The 25,433-nt window shown below is 45.1% G+C and overlaps 1 protein-coding gene across 2 annotated transcripts in view; it reads left to right on the forward strand.

The window, feature by feature from the left end:
• The window catches only part of MAD1L1 (mitotic arrest deficient 1 like 1), a 543,068-nt gene that overhangs the window by 417,874 nt on the left and 99,761 nt on the right, over positions 1-25,433 (forward strand). For both annotated transcript variants that reach the window (XM_050966318.1, XM_050966316.1), the window contains exon 17: positions 1,399-1,589. In XM_050966318.1, the coding sequence (XP_050822275.1) occupies positions 1,399-1,589 (191 nt within the window). The remainder of the gene's footprint in view (positions 1-1,398; positions 1,590-25,433) is intronic.

A 25,433-nucleotide genomic window follows, 5' to 3' on the forward strand; every position in this document is an offset into this window, starting at 1 on the left:
CTTTAGCTTAATTCACTTCTAAATTAAGTTGAATGAAGCTAGACTGAATTAAGGCCATTTTAATTCAGAATAAATGTGTCCACACAGTGATTTAATGCAGTTTAACTCAGGGCTCTAGAGCTGTGCTCCAGCTCCTCTTCAGCTCCAGGCAAAAACCTGCAGCTCCACTGCTCTGGAACTGCTTCGTGCTCCAGCTCTGGGCTCTGCTCCAAAGCCCTGGTTTAACTAATCAACTTTAAATGTTAGTTTGTTTTAACTTTCCTGAGTTGTCCTAATGTAGACCCTTTCGGCCCACATGAAATGCTTTAATGAAACACTGTAGAAAATAAGGGGACACTGAAGCCCAACGAGGTGTCTGCAGATGATCTGAGGTTCAGGTGAACCTTGAGTACACCTTGGTTCTTCCTAAACTGTGATTTGTGAACATCAGTGTCAAAGAGAAGACAGGAGATTTTTGAATGAGTCTATTGGTTTGTTGTTAAAAAGCACGAGCCTTTTCTTAACCCTGGACTGCAGTGTTGATTCAACAGGCTGACTTGGGAAGCGTCTCCAGTGTATATTTAAGTAAAGCCAATCTCTGCAATTAATGGGGGATAAATTGAGGTTTAGTTACTCAGAAGGCACCTTTGGTGAAAGATTCTTGGTAATTGTTATGTATGCTCTTGAAGGATTCACAGCGCTGGCAGCTCTATTTGGAGTATTAAAATACATGGGTGAGTGGCAGACAGCCCCTATGGGCCTCTTTTCCAGAGACTAGTCCAGTTAAGGCAGCAAACTGGAAGAGACAATGGTGTTCTTCAGGCATTTTGTAACAATAAAACCCCCTTCCACAAATCTTAAGGGATTGCTAGACTGTTTGACAATTTGAGATCAAAGCACTTACAGTCAAGTCAGGTGTGCACTGGAGAGGATTTCCCCTATTACTGGCTTCCTCCAAACACATTTCTGTACAGTTGTGTTTGTAGCTGACTAAAGAATAACAGCTTTTCTACTGTCCTGCCTCTCCGAAACTTAAACCGTTGTCTTGGGATCGGTAAAGGAAATAAGAACAGAGGAGGGGAGAGTCCGGGATATCTTTGAATTTTTGTAGATCATAGCTAAAAGGTAAACCCAGCAAAGAACTCCCACCCCACCCCACCCCCACAAAAATGGTCTGTCTCTCAGATCCCATGTTATCTTTTTCAAATGACCCTAAAGCTCAGCCCCATATCATCCTTCCTGAGCTGGGAGAGGGCCTCTCAGCTCCTGACTTCTCATACCTTGTTTGCTTGTTCCTTGAGTAATTAACCCTTTCATCTCACTTGGCTTGGCCAGCACCCTAATTACAATGCAAGATCTATTTTGTACTAATGTAACTTATACCAAGATACACTTTTTCCCCTCTCCTCCCTTTCCTAGAGCTGAAGAAGCAAGTGGAGAGTGCAGAACTGAAAAACCAACGGCTGAAAGAGGTTTTCCAGACCAAGATCCAGGAGTTTCGCAAAGTGTGCTACACGCTGACAGGATACCAGATTGACATTACTACTGAGAACCAGTACCGGCTCACCTCCATTTATGCTGAGCACCAAGGGGACTGCTTGCTCTTTAAGGTAGGCCTGTATTCATGTACCCCACCTGACTCTTTGGGATAATCGTGATCAGCATGCCAGAATGCTCTCTCCATTCTAATTGCTGAGAAATGTCAAGTAGTAGTTCCTCTTTGACTGTTCCTCTTTGACCGCCTTCTGTATTTGAATACAATGAGAGTGGAGATGCTTCCTCCTTTTAAAGAATTCTGTGAGAAGACTTTGGGTCTAATTCTTCCTCTCACTTACACCAGAGTAAATTGGGAATAATTTAGGCTATGTCTGCACTTAAAATGCTATAGCAGTGCAGCTGCAGTACTGTTCATTACAGTGACAGAAGAATTCGCCCCTTCTCTGTGGTTAATCTGCCTCCCCTGGAGGTGACAGCTAGGTGGATGGAAAAATTCTTCCGTCGGCTTAGCACTGTCTACACCAGGGGTTAGGTCAGCAAAGCTAGGTCTCTCGGTGAGGGGGATGGGTTTGAGAGACGTAGCTATGCCAATGTATGTTTTCAATGTAGACCAGCTCTCAATCAAAGTCAGTAGAGTTACATTGGTTTAAAGGGAAGGAGAATAGATGCTCCAGGAACCTAGCCTCAGAACTCACCATTTTCTACCATCAGAAAGGTGTGCCACATCTTCATATCCTCTAACTTGGCCAGAAGGATGTGTGTTTAGCAGGTTACTCTTTATGCTTGATCCTGCCTCAGTGTGGGGAGAGGACTAAATTACCTCCTGAACATCTCTTCCAGCTCTACAATTCTATGATTCTGTTACCCAGGACAGGGTCTCATCCATTCATCTGCTCCAACATTTCAGGCTATTGTTTCAAGTGGAGCTTTCTCCTGGGTTTAGTTGCAATATCCGGTGCTCGAGGGACATTCTGACAATGTGGAATTACTAAAGCATTGAATGCGTCAGAGCTCAACGAAAGAAAATCTTAGTTACAGAAGATGAGCAAGAGGGTTGTTAGTTCAGAAATCAACAAGCCATTTACGTGCCATTTATTTACCCAAGATTAGTTGGAATGTAAAACCAGCTGCCAAAGCCAGCTACAGAAGTAAGTTTCTGTATATGTTGTTCCCCTTTTACAAATCTTTATGAACTGCCGGAGTACTGAGGATTTTTTAATTAGCTGGTTTAAACTGGCTGAGCAGTTTTCTGGCAAGAAGGGAGTGGTGAGGAGTAGACATAGGCACTGAGGGCTGTTTATACATTCTAGGTTAGTAGAAGGTTATTTTGTAGTGCTTTCCAATGGAAATTGTTTGATGTGGTCTTCCACCACACCACACTCTTCATCGCATCCTTTCCTCCTTACAGTCCTAAAAGTCACTTCTTTAAGGAGTCTTATAAACTGTAGCCTTGTAACAGAGTAGCTGGCTCATTAAATGAAACTAGGCTCAGTTCTCCTGTTCCGGTCCAAGTGCTCCCAGTTGTGCCGGGTAAGAGGGTGGGACAGCACCTGGGGGCTGTAAAAGGTCAGTCAGAAGTCAAACAGGAGCGGGGCAGGAGATGAGAGCTGCCAGAGACGGAATGTGGTTCCTGGAAGAAGGCTGAAGGCAGGAGAGCGGCAAGAGGGGTCTGCTGGCTACTATCTCCAAGCCACAGAGCTGGGGCAGATGGCTGGAGAAGGCTGAAGGCAAGAGGATCAGCAGAGGGAGATGCCTGCTGGTTCCAAGCTGGTGAGCTGGAACCAAGCAACACAGAGGACTGAAGGAAGGGAGAGCAGGAGAGGGGCTCACCCATAGCCACCTTCTTGCTGAAGAGCTGCACCCAAGGACCAGTAAAAGGACTGGGGAGAGAGTGATCCTCCCCGGAAAGGATTCTCCTAGCACAGAAACTGGGGGCATTCCTATTGGGAAGAGTGGGATTGCACCCCAGAAAGGTGGTCTGAGGTGATTGCCGCCCTGGCAGAGTAACGGAAGAGGACATATAAGGAGCCTAACCATGACAGAAGACACTAGGCCATAGTGAGAACGAGGACTATATGCACGTGAGTGGTAGGGACAATGGTTTGGGACTTTTGTTGTAGATTCTTTGTACAAGATTGTTATAATAAACTGTAAGTGCCTGAAGTGGAGTCCATTGGGTTACCCAGGAGGGAAACTGAGTAGAGGGTCCTCTTGCGGGGCTGCCCTGAGGTCCCGAGAGGGCACCTGGAAGGAGGCCACTCATTTGCAAGCCTAGATAAATGTATTATAAGAAAACTCAAAGTGATATAGCACACGAGGTGCATGCAGAACTCCACCATGCGAAGGCATAGCCTTCTTATGCTTTTCATCCTCGTGCCTGCCCCTGTGTCGTCATCTCCTCTTCTGGTCTTGTCTTACATTGAAATCTCTGGGGCAGGGACTCATCTTTGGTTTTGGGAAGTGCCATGACATCTATAGGACAAATAAGTAATATAACATTCTGATTCCCTGTGATGGGAAGTGCCATCATGCTCTGGCTATATGGCTAAGCTGTTTTCCATATGAGACTGTTTTCCATATGAGACTGTTATCTCATAGGCAGCAGTCTTGGGTCGCTATATTAGATAGCCGAGGTGTGTCGTCAGAAGCATCAAACAGTTTAGTTACACCCTTACACTGGTTTAATACCATGGGTTTTATTTGCACATACAGTAAAACCTCTGCATCCTAATCTTCATGCTCCTCCTAGCATGGTGCATAAGACTCTTACTGCTATTTTTTGTCATTCTGTTCTAAATCGTGAAGTGATATAATTAAAAACAAATCATGAAAAGGAGCCCCCATCTCCCCTAGTGTCTCAGTGTTGGTGATAGCACCTTGTCCATCACAGCAGGTGTTAACAGCCTATGTTTACAGTGCAAGTGGGAGCGCTTTCTCCCTTATAGAAAGTAGACAGCACTAACACATGCCAGACCCGTGAGGTCACAGAGTTTTGCAGGGGAGCACTTTCCCCCACCCACGACAACTGCATTTAGCACATAAAATCATATCCACTCCCAGTTGGTCCCATGAGGGCATGTGTCTTGTTTACAGGAAGGGAGAGGATGCTGGAGAAATTCAGTAAGGGAGGAAGATGTGCAAGCAAAACTTGCAAGGTTTCAGCTTCAGCAGACTTCAGGCCAGTGTGTGCAGGCCCGAGTCTTATTTTTTAGGTCATGAGATTAATATTTTCCTGTCATTATACATTGGAGCTCCAAAACAACCCACCAGTCACAAGCCATTAACAGTGAAAATGAAGACAGAAGTGAGGAACCTGGGTAGGAACTAGAATAAGGCCTAGCAACAGTACGATGCTTGGCTTCACGGCTTCTGATTTTGTCCTGGACCAGCTGGGGAAGAGAAGCTGTTGAAGGAGAACACTCTGCCTCTAGGAAGAAGAAGCATCTTGTAGGAGAAACTATCCTTGGACAACCAAGGAGCAGCCATGTCCCACTCTCCTTGGTTGGAAGGCACTTCACATGCATCCAATCCCTGAGGACACCTTCACCCCTTCCAGAGAACAGTTGGCAGCTAAGACAGAGCAGTGAATTAATGTGATAACCTTAATGCCTCTGGAATCCTGTGTTCAAAGGTACCTTGTCATAAGTTAAATGAATATGGCTCATCCTGGCTCCTAATGTCTTTGGCCACATTATACCCAGCATCATATAATTTGGTACAACTAACAGCATTTTCTGTAAAGAGGGCAATGGCTTACTAGCAGAGATGTTACAGGCAGGTCAGGGCTGAGTGGATTAGCAAAGCGGTGTATGGAAAGATTGCATGTTGCCCACCTGAATTGTAGCTACCCAGTGTCCTCATTCATTTACCTCTAAATTTTTCTTCATGCCGTACCAAAATAAACTGGCCAGTTGTTGCAAAATACCAAGTGAGCAGAGACGCTTATCGCTAAATACTGATCTTGCTTTACTTTCTTCACTTACGGCTTCATTCCCAAGTATTTCCGTAGAACTAAATTGGATGTCACCAGACATGGCAGGAGAAGTTTAGAGCGCCACCATTTTCAGGAGGCAATCTTCAAGAACAGTCTCACAGAACGGTTGATTGATTTATAGACTTCCCTTGCATGTCGTACCTCACGTCCCAAAAGTGAGGAATGGGTTTCCTTTGTATAAGAAGAGCAGATTTGAAATTCCTGTGACAACAGAAGCCCCGCAACAAAATCTTGGAATGTTTCTCATGTCTTAATCAGTTGCATCCCCAAATCTATTGTTCAGATTAAGAGCGAAATATATACATCAAATTCTTTCCTGCGTGAGTACAGGCTGCTGATGCCCAGATATACAATAAGGCTTGGATCCTGATTATGGCTTCTCAGTGGGGTTGTATGTTTATGCTGTAGAATCTCTGAGCTGTAACTGACTGTGGGTGTTTGTGTGCATTGCATTAAGCTGGAGAGGTCACAAGGCAGGAAACACTGTTTGTATTTATTTCACTCAGGCAATTTATGGAGCAGGTTCTATATAATTAGGACCAAACAAGTCCCTTCACACTTTACAAGGTTCTGCAGCTTGTCTGTAAACTTTAGAGCACGTTTTCAGTAATACAGCTGGTGGCATTTAATTTTCATTGAAACTTGAAGAGTCAGCTATGCAAGAGTAGCTACTGTAATGGATGTAACCCCTTCATAGCAGAATGATGTGTGAGGTATTTCCAGGCAGAGTTTTCCTCCGTTGCGGTTGGCCGCACTGGTTGTATGCTGTAACTTTCCAATCAGTTCATGATGTAGAAAGTGGCTGCTGAAGTATGTGTTAGAGCAGCAGTGAATGTGTTAATTCAGAATGACTCGCTATGAGAAATAAAAGACTGTCCAAAAATGAACACTGAATTCCAATGAATTTTTTATCAATGCATATTGGAGATCCCTATAGACACAACAGATGAGCTCATCAAGATGAAGGATGTTACAATGATTTTCAGAACCCCTGGATGTGTGCATGCATAGGCTGGAGCATCTCAGACCTCATAGCCCTCTCTCTCTTTTTAATTAAATGCTATGAAAAGTCATGTACAGACTCCTTACCAGGAGTTTAGTTTCAGATGGTTTTGCAGAAGGTAATGCATTATAATCATTGGATTACTTGGCAGTTTCATATTCCATCACTGTAGCTGGTTCATTAGATACTTTCGTTTGTAATGCATATTCTTTGCTTTCTGCGTAAGTGCCTGTAACATAACTCTAGGCCAGGCAGCTCAACAAGAGCTACAGAGGCTGCACTGAGTTTACTTACTGCCTTCATTTTTCCTGCACTAATCAATTTCTTTATAACAAATCTGTTAGAGCTGATGCCTATTTCTAAACAAACAAATATTAAATGACCAAGAGTAAGCATAGTTGAATTTTTATTAAGCTGAAGGGTGGGTCACCATAGCTTAATTGAGCACATATATATATCTCATGCTGTTTACCCTGTTCACGGGGTAGATTCTAAACAAGCAGTGGGAACAGGGAGAAAACAGCAGTGGAAATTGTTAGAGGCAAAGAAAGGCCGTGGTATGAAGCGAGGTTGAAAAGATTTTTGGATTGTTTAGAGAAGTGATGAGTCAGAGTGGTCTGAGAGGCGCACACACTAATGAAAGGTACAGCGAAGATAAATTGGGGGCCTTTATTTACCCTTTCTGTATTATGTAAGAGCATGGGACTATCAAAAGAAGCTGAAAGGCAGTACATTTAAAACCGATGAAGGGAAATCCTTTCTTACACAGTGGAACGCACTACTACGAGGTGCTGTTAAAGCCAAGAGCTCAATGAGAGTTAGAAAAGCATTAGACATTTGTGCAGCCCAAATGAGAACATCGGCCTTTACATTGGGTAAGAAAAAGGGATATATAAACGCTTTTGCATCGGGGCATAAAGCCATTCCCTAACTGAGGAGATTAGGCAAAACTTCCCCAATGGGTAGGTTATTCCAGAATTGTCTGCTGCACCATTTCTGGCATCTTCTTCTGAAGCATCCGGCCCTGGCTACTGTTGCTGATGGGGTTCTGGGCTAGATGGGCCACTGGGCTGATCCAGTATGACAATTTCCATATTCCAGTGTGAAATCTGGCAGTGTTTAGAAACCTTGATGGTTTCAGGTTCTCTGCTTGCTCAAAAAAGGCCAGACCATATGACCTAATAATCCTTGTATTAATTATTTGGGCCCTATTTGGTTGACAAGCAAGTTAAAATCTCTCTACTTTTTTTCATTATCACAGTGAGGTTACTTACGTTCCTGATCTGGTGAATATCAGCCTATCAGTTTCTCATTTTCTCCCTTATTTCCCATATCCTCACAGTCTAATTCTCTAGGATGGGGAGCTCTAACTGGTTCCACCTCTCAGTTATGATGTTCTTTGCTGCCAAACTTATCATAAGCAAGCACAGCTCCCCATAGTGATTCATTGGGAAGCATCCCTGAGATGGAGCTTTTATGGGTTTAAAAGGAGACTCCCCAAGATTTTTGAGAGAAAATAAAAATGGGAGCATTGTGACTTCATATGAGAAGAATGCTAGACAGCATGGGGCTGGCAGGGGGCTCTCTGCAAATAAAACCTTTATTCAAGTCCAAATGGAGTGGGTTTCATGGAGTGATATAAAACCAGCAACTTCTTTGAACCACACTTGTTTAAGTAGTTATTTAAAGGACGGGATTTGAAGATGCATAAAAAGCAGCCAGTCCTACAAAACTTCAAGGCAATTTGAAGAGCTAAAGCTGCCTTCTCGTGTGGTTTACTTTTGTTTACTGAAGCAGAGTGAAGAGGGAGGAAAGAATAAAAGTCACTTCACTTTGGAGGCTCTGTGATGGAAGGGGGCAGTCGGTAAAGACAGACACAGGCTGTATGCTAATTGTAAATGTGGAATGTTGAAGTGTAGCTGTTACGGTGCTGCTAAGGACTGGGCAGAGGGAGCAGCTATAGGTAGCTTAACAGAAATTAGTTTTGCTGACCTTTACTTCCGTTCTGTCTGTGGTAATCCTTGCCCCTCTAACTCCCTTCTTGGAGAGTTTCCCCTCCTTTGCTTACTGCTTATAGCATTTAAGGCTGGTTGATTTATTTAGAGATTTGACAGCTGTAAGCAGAGTCAGTCCCCTTCCCAGTAGTGCTTAATGCTAAATTCTCATCCCTTTTGCTCTCTCAGAATGTATGTGAATTCTATCGTGCATGCAATAAAGGGATTTTCCCATGTGTGATGAAAATTTCCATCAGGAGGATGAACAGTGTTGATAGCCTAGGTAGTTCACGTAAAGTCTTATTGATTGTTTTCGTTTCTGTTACCTTCACAGGGTACAACATTCCACGCGAACTGAAATAGTCCCTTTGCAGGGACACACGTGTTACAAAGCCAAAACATAAACCAATCTAAAACTTTAAAATAACCAATAGTAAGATAGGAGATGTGATTCATAGCAGATGTGGACTTGTGTGTATTGAATGGAGAAGCCGTGAGTGAGCTGTGTATTTCCAGAGAGTGCTAATAAAACCTTTATATTGCACTAGCTAGAGCCCCTCCATAATTACTGTTTGTCTCAAGATGAGCAGTGTAATAAGTGGATTGTTTTTCCCCATCTGCCCTTCCTGTCTGAATGTTGTGCTTGTTCATTACATGTGGATGTGGGGGACGTGAGCTGTCAGTGGTGTGGAAGCTCTGGGGCTGTGTACATGTGCTTAGCATGCTTGCAAGATCAATTACCTCCACTTTGAACTCACCAATAAGTGTCCTTCAATAGCATGTCCCCAGCTGTTCATTTCTTTTTGTATCTCTCTCTTTCCCCTCCTCCTCTCTCCTGAGTGAGTCTCAAGAGTGAAAAGAAGTCACAGTTTTGATAGAGTGCTGTTCTTCCAGCAGCCGTCTCGCACTCTTGCACACACAATCAAAAATAGCAGTGGTGCTCGTCGGTGGAGCAGGACAGGCAGAGAGAGATTGATTGGAAATTGCAGGCCTCTATTAACGCTTCATTCTTGTTAATTACACGTTCTTTTATTTTTATATTTAGTTTTTCAATTTCCCTGTGTGGTTTCTGAGGATTTAGTTTCTCCTCCGCTCCAGGAGGCACAAGCCATTTGTGTGTGAGCGTGATGCGTTAATGCCAAATGTGCTGCATTAGAATTGCAGCAAAGGTCAGCCAGGAATTTTTGTGGTCTCCGAAATCAACGGCTCTAAAACAGGATATAGCAACCAGTCAGTTGGGGTTATGAGTAAATAGTGTATTTAAACCCAGGCAGCATCCCCTATATCTGCCTCCATTCCACATTGGTACACTGTTTTAATTCTTGCCCCTGTCTTCATCTTGCTCCAGTCACTGCGTGCTCCAGTTCCTGCCCCAATCTCAATCTGGCTGCATGTGTTTCTTCCTGAAATAATCTCCCTTCCTCCTGACTGAGTCTTCAGTGCGTATTTTTTTAAACTAGTCTGATCGCCTCAAGAGTCGCAGAATCCAAAGGAGAAACCAACAGAAATAAAGCCCGTTCAGCATGAGCTCTCAGGAGCTCAGTGGGGGGAACCACAAGCCCAGTCATCTTCCAATGTGGTACAGTGTCTGGTCTAAGGGAGTCAGTGAAGAGTATCCTCCCCGTCCCTCCTTACCATGGCAGAGGGTAGAGAGAAACCCCACGAGGCTGGTAGTCAGTGATAGTTGACATAGAATTCTTCCAGGTCTCAGTGACTGAGTCTGTGCCTACTGAGAAGAGACAGGGATGAGTGAGGTTTTCTGAAGGACCTGCCTTTTACTTTATGGTGTAATCCAGGGGAGAATGGAGACATTCAGGTTTGTCTCTCCATGTAGGAAATGGCCGTCATGCTTAAGTACTGATCCAGTTACACAGCCTTTGGCTTTAAAAGCTGAAAGCCATTTTCAGGAGGAGATGTGAGAACTAAGTTGTTAATGTGGAGTCACTCAGCATGCTCTGTCTCTGTGTTTGCTCTGTAATCTTTGCTGTTAGCCACGGAGTTGCTTTCCCAAGTGCCCTGCCCCATGCTTATTCAGGCCATGATGGCAGAAGCTCACAGATGGGATTGTCAATGCATCATGGATTTCCTTGGGCATCTGGAGACCTCGCCAAGCAGCTCTGCCAAGTGGTTAACATGAGCTCGTCCCCTCCCTCCATGCTCTCCTCAGGCTGGATTCTCTCTCAACAGAGGAACCAGTAAAAACTGGGCAGCCTTGAGGTTGTCCCTGTATGTTCTCTGCTCAGCCTGACTGCAGCCATCCAAGCACAATTCATGACACTCCCGTTGGCCTCATCTGTGCGAGTGAGCACTGCAGACATCAGCTGGTCCAGCTGAAGGACCCCTGCCTTGTTCAGCATCTGTCTCCTCCGCTCCTGGCATAACAGTAATTAACCTAATTACCAACCTGCCAGTCCTTTGAACAAGTCTGATTCTCCCTCCCCCACCCCGCCGCCCCCATCTCCATTTTCTCATGAAAATGTCTTTTTTCATGAAATGGACTATGATGGGAGAGGTGGGGAGCATTCTGATTGGGGAGCATCACAGGCAACTGTAGCTGTTGTTCCCCAGGGTGGAAGGTTATACTGAATGAACAGGTGTTGGGAGAACGTCACAACAGAGCAGCTGGAACTGACATGGGGACCTGCACAGGTGCAGGGGCATTTGAGACTTTTGGGGGTATGATCCCCAGCTCGGGGAGACATACCGGTGCTAGCTCTGATCAAACTAGCATGCTAAAAACAGAGTGTAGCCTCGACAGGCAGAGCAGCAGGAGGGAATAGCTGCCCTAAGTATGTACCCACCTGAGATGCTAGGCATACACTTGGGGTGGCTAGCACCTTATGCCACTGCAGCTACACTCTGTTTGTAGGGTGCTAGCTCTGTCAGAGGTGTATCTCCACGAGCTGGGACTCTCATCCTCCGCTCCAAGTGAGATGTACCCCTTGTGATCCTGTGACGACAACAAAGACTGCAGGCGAGGCCAGGGAGTCCCAGGAGCTGAGCTGCCATCATGTCAATTATAAGTTTGAAAGAAGCATAGTCTGTCCTGGTGAGTGCTCTAAATCAAAACAAAACACTTTTCCTGCCAACTGGTCTTTATTCCTATGTGAAAATATGGTCACAATCTAGTTCACCACATGCAAGCCACCACCATTACTGTATCTACCTGGTACTTTGTCTAGCTGTCTCAGCAGAGAATGGTGTCTGTATCTATTCAATATTGTGCTTGAGCGGGGTGCTCTGTATAGGGTGACCATACATCCTGTTTTGGCTGGGACAGTCCCTATTTAAGCCGTATTCTGGCTGTTCTTTCATTCTTTCTTTCTTTTTGGCAAAAGAGGGCATTTGTCCCATTTGCTCGTGCCAACTTGATCCATTGGCAGGAGCAAACAGGACAAATGCCCATTTTTATCAAAAAAGCCGGATGCAGAGGAACATGAAGGGGGCGAGTGGTGATGCTAATCTTGCACAAGGAAGGGAAGGCAGGGCTTGAGCGAGCAGCGATGCCAGCCCCAGCCTCGCACGCGGGGCAGGCAGGGCTCAGATGAGCAGTAGTGATGCCAGCCCCAGCCTTGCGTGGGGGTTAGGCAGGGCTCAGACGAGCTCAGGCTAGCCTACACGGTGTCCCATTTTCCCTGTGAGAAATGTGGTCACCCTAAGTCTGTAAAACTCTGTGACTACCCAGGTCTGGCACGTGTTAGTTCTGCATACTTTCTATTCCCATCTATGCCACTAACTTCCTTTGTGACCTTGGGCTAATCACTTAATCTACCCATCTTTCTCCGCTTCTGTAAAAAGGGTGCAGAAAAATACCATTCATTTATTTTGTGGGGGGTTGAGAAGCTTAATTAAATGCACAGCGCTTGGGGCATTTTAGGTGGAAGCAGTGCAGAGATGCCAAGTGTAAAGTGCTTTTATTAGCAGTGAGTAGACAAGGCAGACTGCTTCTGAGAGGTGCCTTCAATCCTACTCGGGGTTGAGGGTCATTGGTGGGACACTGTGAGGAAGCCTGTGTGGTTGCTTCCCAGGCTGCTCTCTTTTCTGTGGATACCTAGCACTTTTCATCAACACTAAATTCACTGCAAACTTGGTTTTTTAAAAGATAGTTTTCAGTTGGAGTTTGTGTGATCGGTTCACTTGTGAGAGGAAAGGAGATGACTCCAGGATGGCGAGTTTGGGGAATACAAAGACCTCATTACAGAGCACATGAAGTGGCTGTGTTTAAAAAGCAGCTTTTGATGCCTGCTTCTATTTTCCCTCGTGCTGTTGTGAATTTGCAGAACATGCCGAGCCATGTCACCAAACCATAACCCCACTGTTACATTCACAGTTCTTTATGTACAAAGCCTCAGATGAAAAGAAGGAGACTTTGATTTAGGAAGCTCAGAGTTCTCTGATACCAGTGTATCTCCGCAGATTGTCAACTCAGCTGCAAATTCCCTGACTATTTCTCATTTCATTAAGGACTCCTTTGGGGAATGTGCTAAAGGGGAGTTGTGTTGGTAGCCCTTCAAGTCCTGGACTAAAGGAAGTGAGCAAGTGTTTGCTATTAACATACAGGGTAGGACACCACTATCTATGTGGATGCTTGAACTCGGTTTCTTCCTTTTGTTGATTTGTCCAACCTTGATATTGCTCAATTATTACAATACCTTGTTTATTCCAACCTCACTTAACCACGCAGCTCTGACTGAACATATGTTGGTTTAGGAATAGTCTTACTCACAAGAATAAGTAATCAATAAAAACTAAGAATAAAGAGAAATTGCATGTATCAGAGGGTAGCCGTGTTAGTCTGGATCTGTAAAAGCAGCAAAGAATCCTGTGGCACCTTATAGACTAACAGACGTTTTGGAGCATGAGCTTTCGTGGGTGAATACCCACTTCCTCAGATGCATGCAATGGAAATATCCAGGGGCAGTTGTATATATGTGTGCTAGCAAGCAAGCTAGAGATAACGAGATCAGTTCAATCAGGGAGGATGAGGCCCTGTTCTAGCAGTTGAGGTGTGAAAACCAAGAGAGGAGAAACTGGTTCTGTAATTGGCAAGCCATTCACAGTCTTTGTTCAATCCTGAGCTGATGGTGTCAAATTTGGAGATGAACTGAAGCTCAGCAGTTTCTCTTTGAAGTCTGGTCCTGAAGTTTTTTTGCTGCAGGATGGCCACCTTAAGGTCTGCTATAGTGTGGCCAGGGAGGTTGAAGTGCTCTCCTACAGGTTTTTGTATATTGCCATTCCTAATGTCTGATTTGTGTCCATTTATCCTTTTCCGTAGAGACTGTCCAGTTTGGCCGATGTACATAGCAGAGGGGCATTGTTGGCATATGGTGGCGTATATTACATTGGTGGATGTGCAGGTGAATGAACCAGTGATGGTGTGGCTGATCTGGTTAGGTCCTGTGATGGTGTCGCTGGTGTAGATATGTGGGCAGAGTTGGCATCGAGGTTTGTTGCATGGATTGGTTCCTGAGCTAGAGTTATTATGGTGTGGTGTGCAGTTACTGGTGAGAATATGTTTCAGGTTGGCTGGTTGTCTGTGGGCAAGTATTGGCCTGCCACCCAAGGCCTGTGAAAGTGTGGGATCATTGTCCAGGATGGGTTGTAGATCCTTGATGATGCGTTGGAGGGGTTTTAGCTGGGGGCTGTATGTGATGGCCAGTGGAGTCCTGTTGGTTTCTCTCTTGGGTTTGTCTTGCAGTAGGAGGCTTCTGGGTACACGTCTGGCTCTGTTGATCTGTTTCCTTATTTCCTCGTGCGGGTATTGTAGTTTTGAGAATGCTTGGTGGAGATTTTGTAGGTGTTGGTCTCTGTCTGAGGGGTCAGAGCAGATGCGGTTGTACCTCAGTGCTTGGCTGTAGACAATGGATCGTGTGATGTGCCCGGGATGGAAGCTGGAGGCATGAAGGTAGGCATAGCGGTCGGTGGGTTTTCGATATAGGGTGGTGTTAATGTGACCATCACTTATTTGCACCGTGGTGTCAAGAAAGTGGACCTCCCGTGTAGATTGGTCCAGGCTGAGGTTGATGGTGGGGTGGAAGCTGTTGAAATCATGGTGGAATTTTTCCAGAGTCTCCTTCCCATGGGTCCAAATGATGAAGATGTCATCAATGTAGCGTAGATAGAGAAGGGATGTGAGTGTACGAGAGCTGAGGAAGCGTTGTTCCAGGTCGGCCATGAAGATATTGGCATATTGTGGGGCCATGCGGGTGCCCATAGCAGTGCCACTGATCTGGAGATATATATTGTCATCAAATTTGAAATAGTTGTGTGTAAGTATAAAGGCACAGAGCTCAGCAGCCAGTTGTGCTGTGGCATCATCAGGGATAGTGTTCCTGACAGCTTGTATTCCATCTGTGTGTGGGATGTTTGTGTAGAGAGCCTCTACATCCATGGTGGCTAGGATGGTGTTTTCTGGGAGGTCACCAATGTATTGTAGTTTCCTCAGGAAATCAGTGGTGTCGCGGAGATAGCTGGGAGTGCTGGTGGCATAGGGTCTGAGTAGAGAGTCCATATATCCAGACAGTCCTTCAGTGAGAGTGCCAATGCCCGAGATGATGGGGCGTCCAGGATTTCCGGGTTTGTGGATCTTGGGCAGTAGATAGAATAACCCTGGTCGGGGCTTTGGGGGTATGTTGATTTCTTCTGGTGTAAGTGTAGGGAGTGTCCTGAGTAGATGCTGTAGTTTCTTAGTGTATTCCTCAGTGGGATCTGAGGGAAGTGGCCTGTAGAATTTGGTATTGGAGAGTTGTCTGGCTGCCTCCTTTTGATAGTCAGACCTGTTCATGATGACAACGGCACCTCCTTTATCAGCCTCTTTGATGATAATGTCAGGGTGGTTTCTGAGGCTGTGGATGGCATTGCGTTCTGCACGACTTAGGTTGTGAGGCAAGCGATGTTGTTGTTCCATGATTTCTGCCTGTGCACGCCGGCGGAAGCATTCAATGTATAGGTCCAGGCTGTCATTTCGACCCTCAGGAGGAGTCCATGTGGAGTTCTTTTTCTTGTGCTGTTGGTGGGAGGGCACCCGTGTGTCAGTGCACTGTTCAGTGTTGTCCTGGAAGTATTCTTTGAGTCGGAGATGGTGAAAGTAGGCTTCCAGATCGCCACAGAACTGTATCATGTTGGTGGGGGTGGCAGGGCAGAAAGAGAGTCCCCGAGATAGGACAGACTTTTCTTCTGGGCTGAGTGTGTAGTTGGATAGATTGACGATATTGCTGGGTGGGTTAGGGGTACCACTGTTGTGGCCCCATGTGGCAGGTAGGAGTTTAGACAGCTTACAGTCCTTTTTCCTTTGAAGAGAGGTGAAGTGAGTAATGTAGATCTCCTGTCTTATTCTAGTGAAGTCCGTTTGTATAGAAGTTTGGTTATTAATGAGAGTCTCCAGGTTGGAGAGCTCTTTTTTGATGTTTTCCTGTTTGCTGTATAGGATGCTGATCAGGTGGTTCCTCAGTTTTTTTGATAGAGTATGACATAATCTCTCACTGTGGTCTGTGTAGTATGTAGATAGCAGTGGATTTTTTACCTTTAGTCCATTTGGTATGATGTCCATCCGTTTGCATTTGGAAAGGAAGATGATATCTGTCTGTATTTGTGCAAGTTTCTTCATGAGGTTGATGGATTGCATGTTGCCTGTACAGAAATGTTCTCCTGGAAATGGAGGTTAGAGGGAATAGCGCCGACACGTCCCAGTAACAGTGTATTGGAGATAATATGCCAAGGCATCAAAACAACATGGGCCTATAGAAAGAACAGATATTTGGACTTCATTATGCATTGGTCCCTGCCTGAAACAGGGAGAGCGAGGAGGATAGATTCTCCCATGACTTGGTGTAGGATAGCAGCAAGCCATTCTGCTTATGCCAAGAGGCCCTAAAGCCAGCTCAGCCAGCTGCAGCAGGATAACCTGAAGGTAGTGGCTCTTACATCATCCTTTCCTCCTTGCTGCTGATAAAGAATAAATTAGGATTGGATGACGAGGCTTCTGGCCAGTTTTCCCAAGGCCAGCCAGCTCAGCTGGGGTGCATACAAGCAGGGGCACTTGAGAAGTAGAATCACAATGGAATGTATGTTCTGGGGAGGAAAGGCACTGTCTGTTCAGCACTTTGGCAGCCCTAGAGAGGCCGTACCACTCCAAGGAACAAGAATAGGGTAGGGAGCCCAGAACTCCCGAGTTTTGTTGGGCACTCTGATACTGCTACATTGACCCGGGGTTTCTAAGGATCTAGAGTACATTGCATAAACCAGCCTGTAGGCTTTGGATTCTGCACTTGGGAAAAGGGGCCCATTTAACCCATGCCTCAAAGCCTGTCCACCAGCACATGGTTTATATGAACTTGTGCTTCTCTGAAAGGTGCTGTCCCCTGCGGCCTTTCCCTAACCAGGGTTTACCCTGCATTTCCTTTTTTTGAACCCATCTGAGCGAAAGCAAAAATCCCAAATAGTGCTCTCCTCTGTTACATCATTGTGTCTTCCACTTTGCTTCACCGCATCTCCAGTTTATTCCATGCCAGTGATTGCTGAGGATGGTTGGAAGCACACCAAGTGTTCGTTCATGGCACACCTCAAGATTTGACGCACTTCACAGCGTGGGGATTGTAGGCACAATGTACCATGCTATCTCTTCAGATTCATTTATAGTGTGCCATGTCCGTGTGTTGTATGGACCTATTAATCTTTGTGTCACACTGGGTCGGACCAAAGGTCCATCTCGTTCAGTATCTGTCTACTGACAGAGGCCAATGCTAGGTGCCCCAGAGGGAATGAACCTAACAGGCAATGATCAAGTGATCTCTCTCCTGCCATCCATCTCCACCCTCTGACAAACAGAGGCTAGGGACACCATTCCTTACCCATCCTGGCTAATAGCCATTTATGGACTTAACCAACATGAATTTATCTAGTTCTCTAGTTTTAAACTCCATGAATTTATCTAGTTTTCTAGTTTAACCTCCATGAATTTATCTAGTTCTCTGAGGCATTTCTGGATGTGGAGTATGGTTGCTGTAATAGTAACATGAGTCCCAGGCTATGTTACTGGCCAACACGCTGTGAAATTTCATTGTTACAAATATTTGTAAAGGATCTCAGTAAATAACGTGGGTGAATTGGAACAGAAATAAGTGTCAGAATGTAATACGATTTAAGTTGATTTAATACATGTACTTTGGAATTATAGAAAAACTAACCTGTTCCCATATTTCCTTCTTTTCACTGACTCATGCATGAATCAATCCAAAATGCATTTACAAAGGATCTGCGTTCAGTAATTCTTTCGGTCTATCTGAGCGTGATTAGTTATAGGAATAGGTGATTTCTCTGTTGGCACTATTTTAGGACCTTGTATTTCATAAGCAGAATTGAGAACTACAGTGCCTCTTGTTTGCCAACTGCATTAGAGCATCTTTAGGGCAAGTAATTCGGGGGCTTACTTCTTGTCAGGTCTGTTTGTATAACCATTGTGACAAAGTTTCTCTCTACCTTGGTAGGTCCTGTGCTTGTTGGTGGATTTTGCTAGCCTCAGAGATCTTCCTGAGTTGGATCAGGAGTTGGGAGATTTTGTGGGGAACCCGGGCCCTCCCTCTACCCTGGGTTCCAGCCCAGGGCCCTGTGGACTGCAGCTGTCTAGAGTGCCTTCTGAAACAGATACATAACAGCTACAATTCCTTGGGCTACTTCCCCATGGCCTCCTCTGAACACCTTCTGTATCCGCACCACAGGACCTTCCTCCTGATGTCTGTTAACGCTTGTACTCCTCAGTCCTCCAGCAGCACATCCTCTCACTCTCAGCTCCTTGCGCCTCTTGCTCCCAGCTCCTCACACGCGCACCACAAACTGAAGTGAGCTCCTTTTTAAACCCAGGTGCCCTGATTAGCCTGCCTTCATTGATTCTAGCAGCTTCTTGATTGGCTGCAGGTGTTCTAATCAGCCTGTCTGTCTTAATTGTTTCTAGAAAGTTCCTGATTGTTCTGGAACCTTACCTTACCCAGTGAAAGGGGACCTATTTAACCTGGGGCTAATATATCTGCCTTCTATCACTCTCCTGTAGCCATCTGGCCTGACCCTGTCACACCATCTTAACTAAAATGTGTACTTCCTTCCACCTCCTTGGGGAAAGTAAGGAAACTGAGAGCTGAGAAAGGCTTCAGACTTTAATAAGTCTCAGGACTATCCTTTGGGGTTGTCCCCAGTTACTAGTTAAAGAAGATGAGCCTGTCTGTGTTTGGGTGTGTACTGAACAACGGTTTGCACAGTATAATGTGCTCTTAATCTATATTAAACTTCAGTTGAACTGAATCATTTGAGCATTAGTGGTAGCACTTCCATGTAACTGGTTAGCTTGGGTCTACTTGAACCTGTTTGGAGGAATTGCCATAAACATCAACTTCAGAGTGAGGGGTTTGCCGCCCTTTATGGTAGAGCCTTAGTCAGTGTTTTGTTTTATAGCTGTGTCACTTTATATAATCAGGAAAGCTAGATCTGGAGAGGGAATCTCTGTGTGGATGGTATTTACATGTTGGCAGGAAGTGTGTTACTGTGTGCAGAATGGAAGCTCAGTGACCCTGCACTCATGTAATCCAGACCTGATGTGGTGAGTTATGGTGCAGTTGTGTTTAACGAGCATTTCTTCTCACATTTTCTACAACCTATGGTCCTTATCCTGCAGCTGTGAAGAACCTTCAGCCGAGGCAGGATGCAGAGGTAAGAGGAAGTTTGTGCACCGCTGGTAAAGCTTTGATGCTTTGGGGGGTCAGGGTTAAGATGCCAGTTTGCAGACACGGTGATGCGCAGGATAGCTGTCCTTTGTTATACTTCGTATAAGGTCGTTACATCTCCTTTTATTTCTCTTCTAGGGGGAATTTTATTACATTGCACCGGGAAAGCAGGGGAGATGTCCTTGGCTTTTGGCAGGAGAGTTGCCGAAGCCCAAAGATGTTTTTCTTTGTGTAATTCCATTAGTGTGATGACAGTTTGGTGTTGGAACAGAATAAGATCTGATGAAAGGACCACTCTGTAAGAGGGAATGACAGACAGAATGGAAACATTAACTAGCAAGGCAATAGACTGTGATGGATCTATAATCTCTGAAGCTGCTGTAAGCAATAAATTCCTAAATAGTGTCCTTTCAGCCTTAACCTATTTATTTGCAAAGTGCTAAATTTAATTTTCCTTAGTCTGCAGGAAAGCAGCATCCCAGGAATAAACCTTTGGCCCAGCCAAGAGCCTGTGCCAAGCTGCTTGTTCCAGCATTTCCATTTCTTCTTGCATCTGCGCAGAGCAGCACGTCTGTTTCCGCCTTAATGTGCCATGTTTTAAGGTGTGTGTGTGTGTGTGTGTGTGTGTGTGTGTGTGTGTGTGTGTGTGTGTGTGTGTGTGTATAGAGCACATAATTGAAGTTAACCTTGATATAAGGTAGGGAGTCTCCTACTCTGAGGCTCTTTCAGAAGAGAGGGGGATTTAACAGCCACAACACAATGAGCAGTCTCAGTAGAGAGGCCTGAGCTGAATGAGAATGGAGAGTGAATTACCCTGTCCTGCAGGTGGCAGGGTTGGCCATGCTGGAAACGTGTGGGGAAGCTAGCATTGCCATTACTGATGCTGGGTCTGTGCTGTGGCTAGAAGACCATAGTGCTGAGGGCTGTCAGCCCAGAATCCCTTGAGTACTAAACATCACATAAAGGCCACCTATTCTGCAATTTTTAAAAGGCAACAACTTCAGGAGAAAAGTGGTGAGTGCCCCAAGCTAAGCAACCAGCATTCTGCACATTTACACCTTAAAGCATCACTAGGCAGAGTCCTGTGTGTTTCCTGTGCTCTGTGGTGTTGCAGCAGGTACTGTATGTCATTGTGACAAAGTTCCTCCTCTATCTTGGTGGGTCCTGGGCTTATTGGCAGATCTGCTCACCTCAGTGATCTTCCCCACAGTCTGGATCAACTCCTCCTGTGTCTGATCAGGAGTTGGGAGGTTTGGGGGGAACCCGGGCCTGCCCTCTACTCCGGGTTCCAGCCAAGGGCCCTGTGGATTGCAGCTGTCTGTAGTGCCTCTTGTAACAGCTGCCTGACAGCTACAACTCCCTGGGCTACTTCCCCATGGCCTCCTCCAAACACCTTCTTTATCCTCGCCACAGGACCTTCCTCCTGGTGTCTGATAATGCTTGTACTCCTTAGTCCTCCAGCAGCACAGCCTCTCACTCTCAGCTTCTTGTGCCTCTTGCTCCCAGCTCCTCACAGTCACTTCCTCTCCTCTGGCTCCTCCTCGCCTGACTGGAGTACGCTCCTTTTTAAACCCAGGTGCCCTGATTAGCCTGCCTTGATTGGGTGCAGGTGATCTAATCAGCCTGTCTGCCTTAATTGGTTCTAGCAGGTTCCTGATTACTCTAGTGCAGCCCCTGCTCTGGTCACTCAGGGAACAGAAAACTACTCATCCAGTGACCAGTATATTTGCCCTCTACCGGACTCCTGTACCCCACTGGCCTGGGTCTGTCACAGTCACATACAACACATAACCTAGCTGGAGGCAGCTGAGCCAGACAGGTCCATGTTTTCTCCAAAAATTCAGTTTGGTAGAGCTCTTTAAATACAGACATACCAAATTCTCCATTGTCTTGAAAGCTGACTCTAATGTTCAGCAGCCCTCCATATTTGGGCATTGCTGTTCCAGTCTAGGACTTGTCTACATGGAGATTTAGTGCATGGCAAGCAGAGACATAAACCCACCGTACCTTAGCTTGCTGTACACTAAATCATAAGATTGGAAGGGACCTTGAGAGGTCGTCTAGTCCAGTCCCCTGCTCTCATGGCAGGACTAAGTATTATCTAGACCATCCCTGTTTGTTTAATCTGCTCTTAAATATCTCCAGTGATGCAGATTCCACAACCTCCCTAGGCAACTTATTTCAGTGCTTAACCACTCAGAGAGGACATTTTTCCTAATGTCCAATCTAAACCTCCCTTGCTGCAATTTAAGCCCATTGCATCTTGACGTATACTCAGAGGTTAAGAATAACAATTCTTCTCCCTCCTCCTTTTAGGTAATGAAAACTTGAAAACTTTTATCATATCCCCTCTCAGTTGTCTCTTTTCCAGACTAAACAAACCCAATTTTTTCAATCTTCCCTCATAAGTCATCTTTTCTAGACCTTTAATCATTTTTGTTGCTCTTCTCTGGACTTTCTCCAATTTGTCCACATCTTTCCTGAAATGTGGCACCCAGAACTGGGCACAATATTCCAGTTGAGGCCTAATCAGTGCAGAGTAGAGCGGAAGAATAACTTCTCGTGTTTTTCTTACAACTCTCCTGCTATTACAGCCTAGAATGATGTTTGCTTTTTTTGCAGCAGTGTTACACTGTTGACTCATATTTATCTGGTGATCCACTATGACCCCCAGATCCGTTTCTGCAGTACTCTTTCCTAGGTAGTAATTTCTCATTTTATATGTGTGCAATTGATTGTTCCTTCCTAACTGGAGTACTTTGCATTTATCCTTATTGAATTTCATCCTATTTATTTCAGACCATTTCTCCAGTTTATATGGATCATTTTGAATTATAATCCTATCCTCCAAAGCACTTGCATCTTCACCCAGCTTGGTATCATCTGCAGACTTTATAAGTGTACTTTCTATGCCATTATCTAAATCATTGATGAAGGTATTGAACAGAAACGGACCCAGATCTGATCCCTGAGAGTCCCCAGTTGTTATGCCCTTCTGATAACTACTCTCTGTGATTGGTTTTCCAGCCAGTTTTGCACCCACCATATAGTAGCTCCATCTAGGTTGCATTTCCCTAGTATGTTTATGAGAAGGTCATGCGAGACAGCTTTACTAAAGTCAAGATGTACAACATTTACCACTTCCTCTCCCACCCACCTGCCCGCCCCATCCACAAGTCTTGTTACCCTGTCAAAGAAAGTGATAAGATTGGTTTGACGCAATTTGTTCTTGACAAATCCATGCTGTTATCACCTTATTATCAATGACCATTTGGAGTCTGCTGTTCAGCAGTATGTCAGAGCACACTAGTAACTTTTAGTGCATGATAGCATGGTCCACACAGCATCCAAACCTGGCTATGGGAGATAAGTTTTAAGTTGTGTGGAGTGCTTCTGTTCTTGGCATGGGAATAGTTCAGCTCTTACTCCTACAGTCATTTGGGTGCTTCAAATGTCTTTTCAGCTCATCTAAAAATAAGAATAAAAACAAAAACGTCATTTCCACCACCTACCCTTGTGTTGGATGACAGAGAATGTCCTGCCATTGGCCTCACTGAGCCCCAGCATTCCTCCCAGTCCCTAGTTCAGGCTGGCACTGATGTCTGAATGGAGGTATTCCAAACATCTCAGGGTTGGATTAGTTGGCAGTCTTCTCTCTGTTTGAACCGTACTTGAGTTTTCACTCACACAGAGGTTTAAATCTTTGCAGAAGACTATGGGAAAGGCAGTCTTCTTTTTTTTCATCTGTTTTATTTCTGCCATTTTTTTGCATCTTAGGAAAGAAAATTGAGTCTGTCTGGTTACTCCTCTGTCTAAATCTGGAAAGCTAATCTGAGTTTCTAGGTTCTCCAGTCCTCTGGGAGCTTTGAGAGATTTTTCTGTCTCAAGTTTGTTTTAAAATAAACAAAAAATACCAATGTTGATTATTAGGGAGTCCACTGCAGGTAACCAAGCATAATTCCTTGTCCTGCTCATTCCTCTGATACAGGGCTAGGCAGGATAGAGAGTGACGTGACCAATCACAGCTCCACCAGATCCCAGAGGAAGTCCCACCAGGGCCTCTGCTTTTCTGGGGTGGGGAAGAGTTGCCAGCCTAACCAATGGATACTGTGTGATCCTTGCCTCCTTCTCCTAGAAATCCCCAGTACTTTGGTTGTCACTCTGGCCATTGACAGGCCCATTAGCTGGTGGGAAGATAGTCTGTTTGAGACTAGAGGCCACTTCTCTCTTATGATGCCATCCGGTGCTCTCATCAATTTCAAAATATAGTGTCAGAAAATTTCACTCGTTGCACTGAAATTCTGTAGGCCTAAAAATAGATTGAAAATGGATAAGAAAGGTATCTCATTTACTCATTAATTTTCATGTTGGGATTCTCCCTTGTCTACGGCACAATGTAAAAAGCCACAAGCGGTCTTGCCTGGGAAGACCCAAGGTTATTCCTCTCTGCAAAAAAATCAAGGGTTGATGAGGACGCACAAGTGAAATAGTTTCTCACACAAAAACAAAACTTGAGTAACTTAAAAACACATTTCCCTTACCAGATCTTCCCCCTTTGAATTAGATCTATAAGGGAGCCTTTACATGCAAGCCTGTATTTGAGCAACATGCCAGAGGCCCCCGAATTGCCTGAGCTTCTTCCATCGCTTTGGGACTGAAATTATAATCATCGAAATAATTTTTCAGAAAGCAGTGTGTAAATTTGTGCCACCTGTCTGGCATTCATTATTAATGGAAGGAAGAGAAACATTAGAAGAGGAAAGAGAGGCTCTCTGCTTTTCAGCCTGCAGATCTGCCTGAGTCTCTTCCATGCTCTGTCCAGTGAAGTCAGTTTTATTTCCATCCAGGGCATCTTTCGATTATATTTTCCCTTGACTCTGCCTGAATTTATTCCACCCTCTCTCTCTCCCCCACCCCCACGATAAATAGGCGAGACATGAGTAGGCTGGAATGGCTCTTTTGTGTACACACAATCCCAGCCCTCATCTCCAAAGCATCCCTTGGAGAGTTACGGGGGCTTCAGTGCATGTGTCTTCTCTGCGCCGACAAACTGCTCTCAGTGCTAGTGAAAAACGGCAGGCTGCTTGTTCACCTGCTCCATCAGCTTTAAAGGGGACGAGCCCTGAAATGCAGCCAAGATTCCAAGTCTTTCTGCTCCGTTGCTGGCTGCTTCCCTCCTCTCACAAAGGGGGGGTGGAATTGTTTTTTAATTAAAGGTATTATATACCAGCAGATTAATTAGAAATTAAAGTGATTTTTCTGCCGTATCAGTGGAACAGGCCTATGCCAGGCTACTGCTGAGTGGACCTGGGAGTTCTCCCTTTAACAGATTACAAGCAATTTGCCTGTGGACAGCTATCTTATGCATAATGGATGTTCTCACAAATTTCCCCAATTCTCAGCCACAGCAGGTGGTCTTTATTATACCATCCAGAACAAATCAGGAACAGCCGGGCTTTTCCATCCACAGCTGATGTGCAAAGAGGGGCAATTCCTCATCCTATTTTCCAGATGGACATTTAAGACTTTTTTCCCCACTTTGAGCTCTTCAGAAATCCTGTCAGAGAAACAGGATCATTCTCTACTGTCTCATGGTTGCTGTCGCATGGTCCTGCCTGTGAAGTGGAAACACAGGCATTCAAAGATGGGTAGGTATGTTTGCACAAGCAGGAAACCTCTCCAGGCCTATACAGATAAGCTGGTATTAGCATATGCTCACTAGTGTCAAAAGTGGGACAGGCACAGATGTGTGCACATTCACATGGTGACAGAAAATCACCAAGGCTTTCATATTGTCCAGTAAGTAGCATAGTAAGTGGATGATCCTTAGCACCATTATACTAATCTTCAGAAATGAGGATATGGTTCACTGGATTGTCCTTGCTCCCCAGTGACTGTATTATAAGAAAAATCCTCTCCCAGAAGAAAGCTGCCTTGTATTACAAGCCCACATGTGGTGCAGAGGTCTCTTACTGACCCTCTGCACAGGTTGGAATTTCACCCTGGATGCAGATGGAAATAGTCTCAGATTTGCCCTACCTGCTGTGCCTTTTACCCATCTCATCGTCTCTCTGTTAGAAGTGAAAGCTTAACTGCAAAAAGATCAAGGTGAAATTTCCTAGCTTCAGGGAGTTTCTGTGGCCGGCAACCACCAGGTTGAGCTGGAGGATGGGGGTTGGTCCAACAACCTTTTCCGCAAGTCTAAATACAGCAGCTAAAGATGCCTCCCACTCAGCAAGAAGAAAACACAATTA

This window comes from Gopherus flavomarginatus, chromosome 9, assembly GCF_025201925.1.
Source record: "Gopherus flavomarginatus isolate rGopFla2 chromosome 9, rGopFla2.mat.asm, whole genome shotgun sequence".
NCBI lineage: Eukaryota > Metazoa > Chordata > Testudines > Testudinidae > Gopherus > Gopherus flavomarginatus.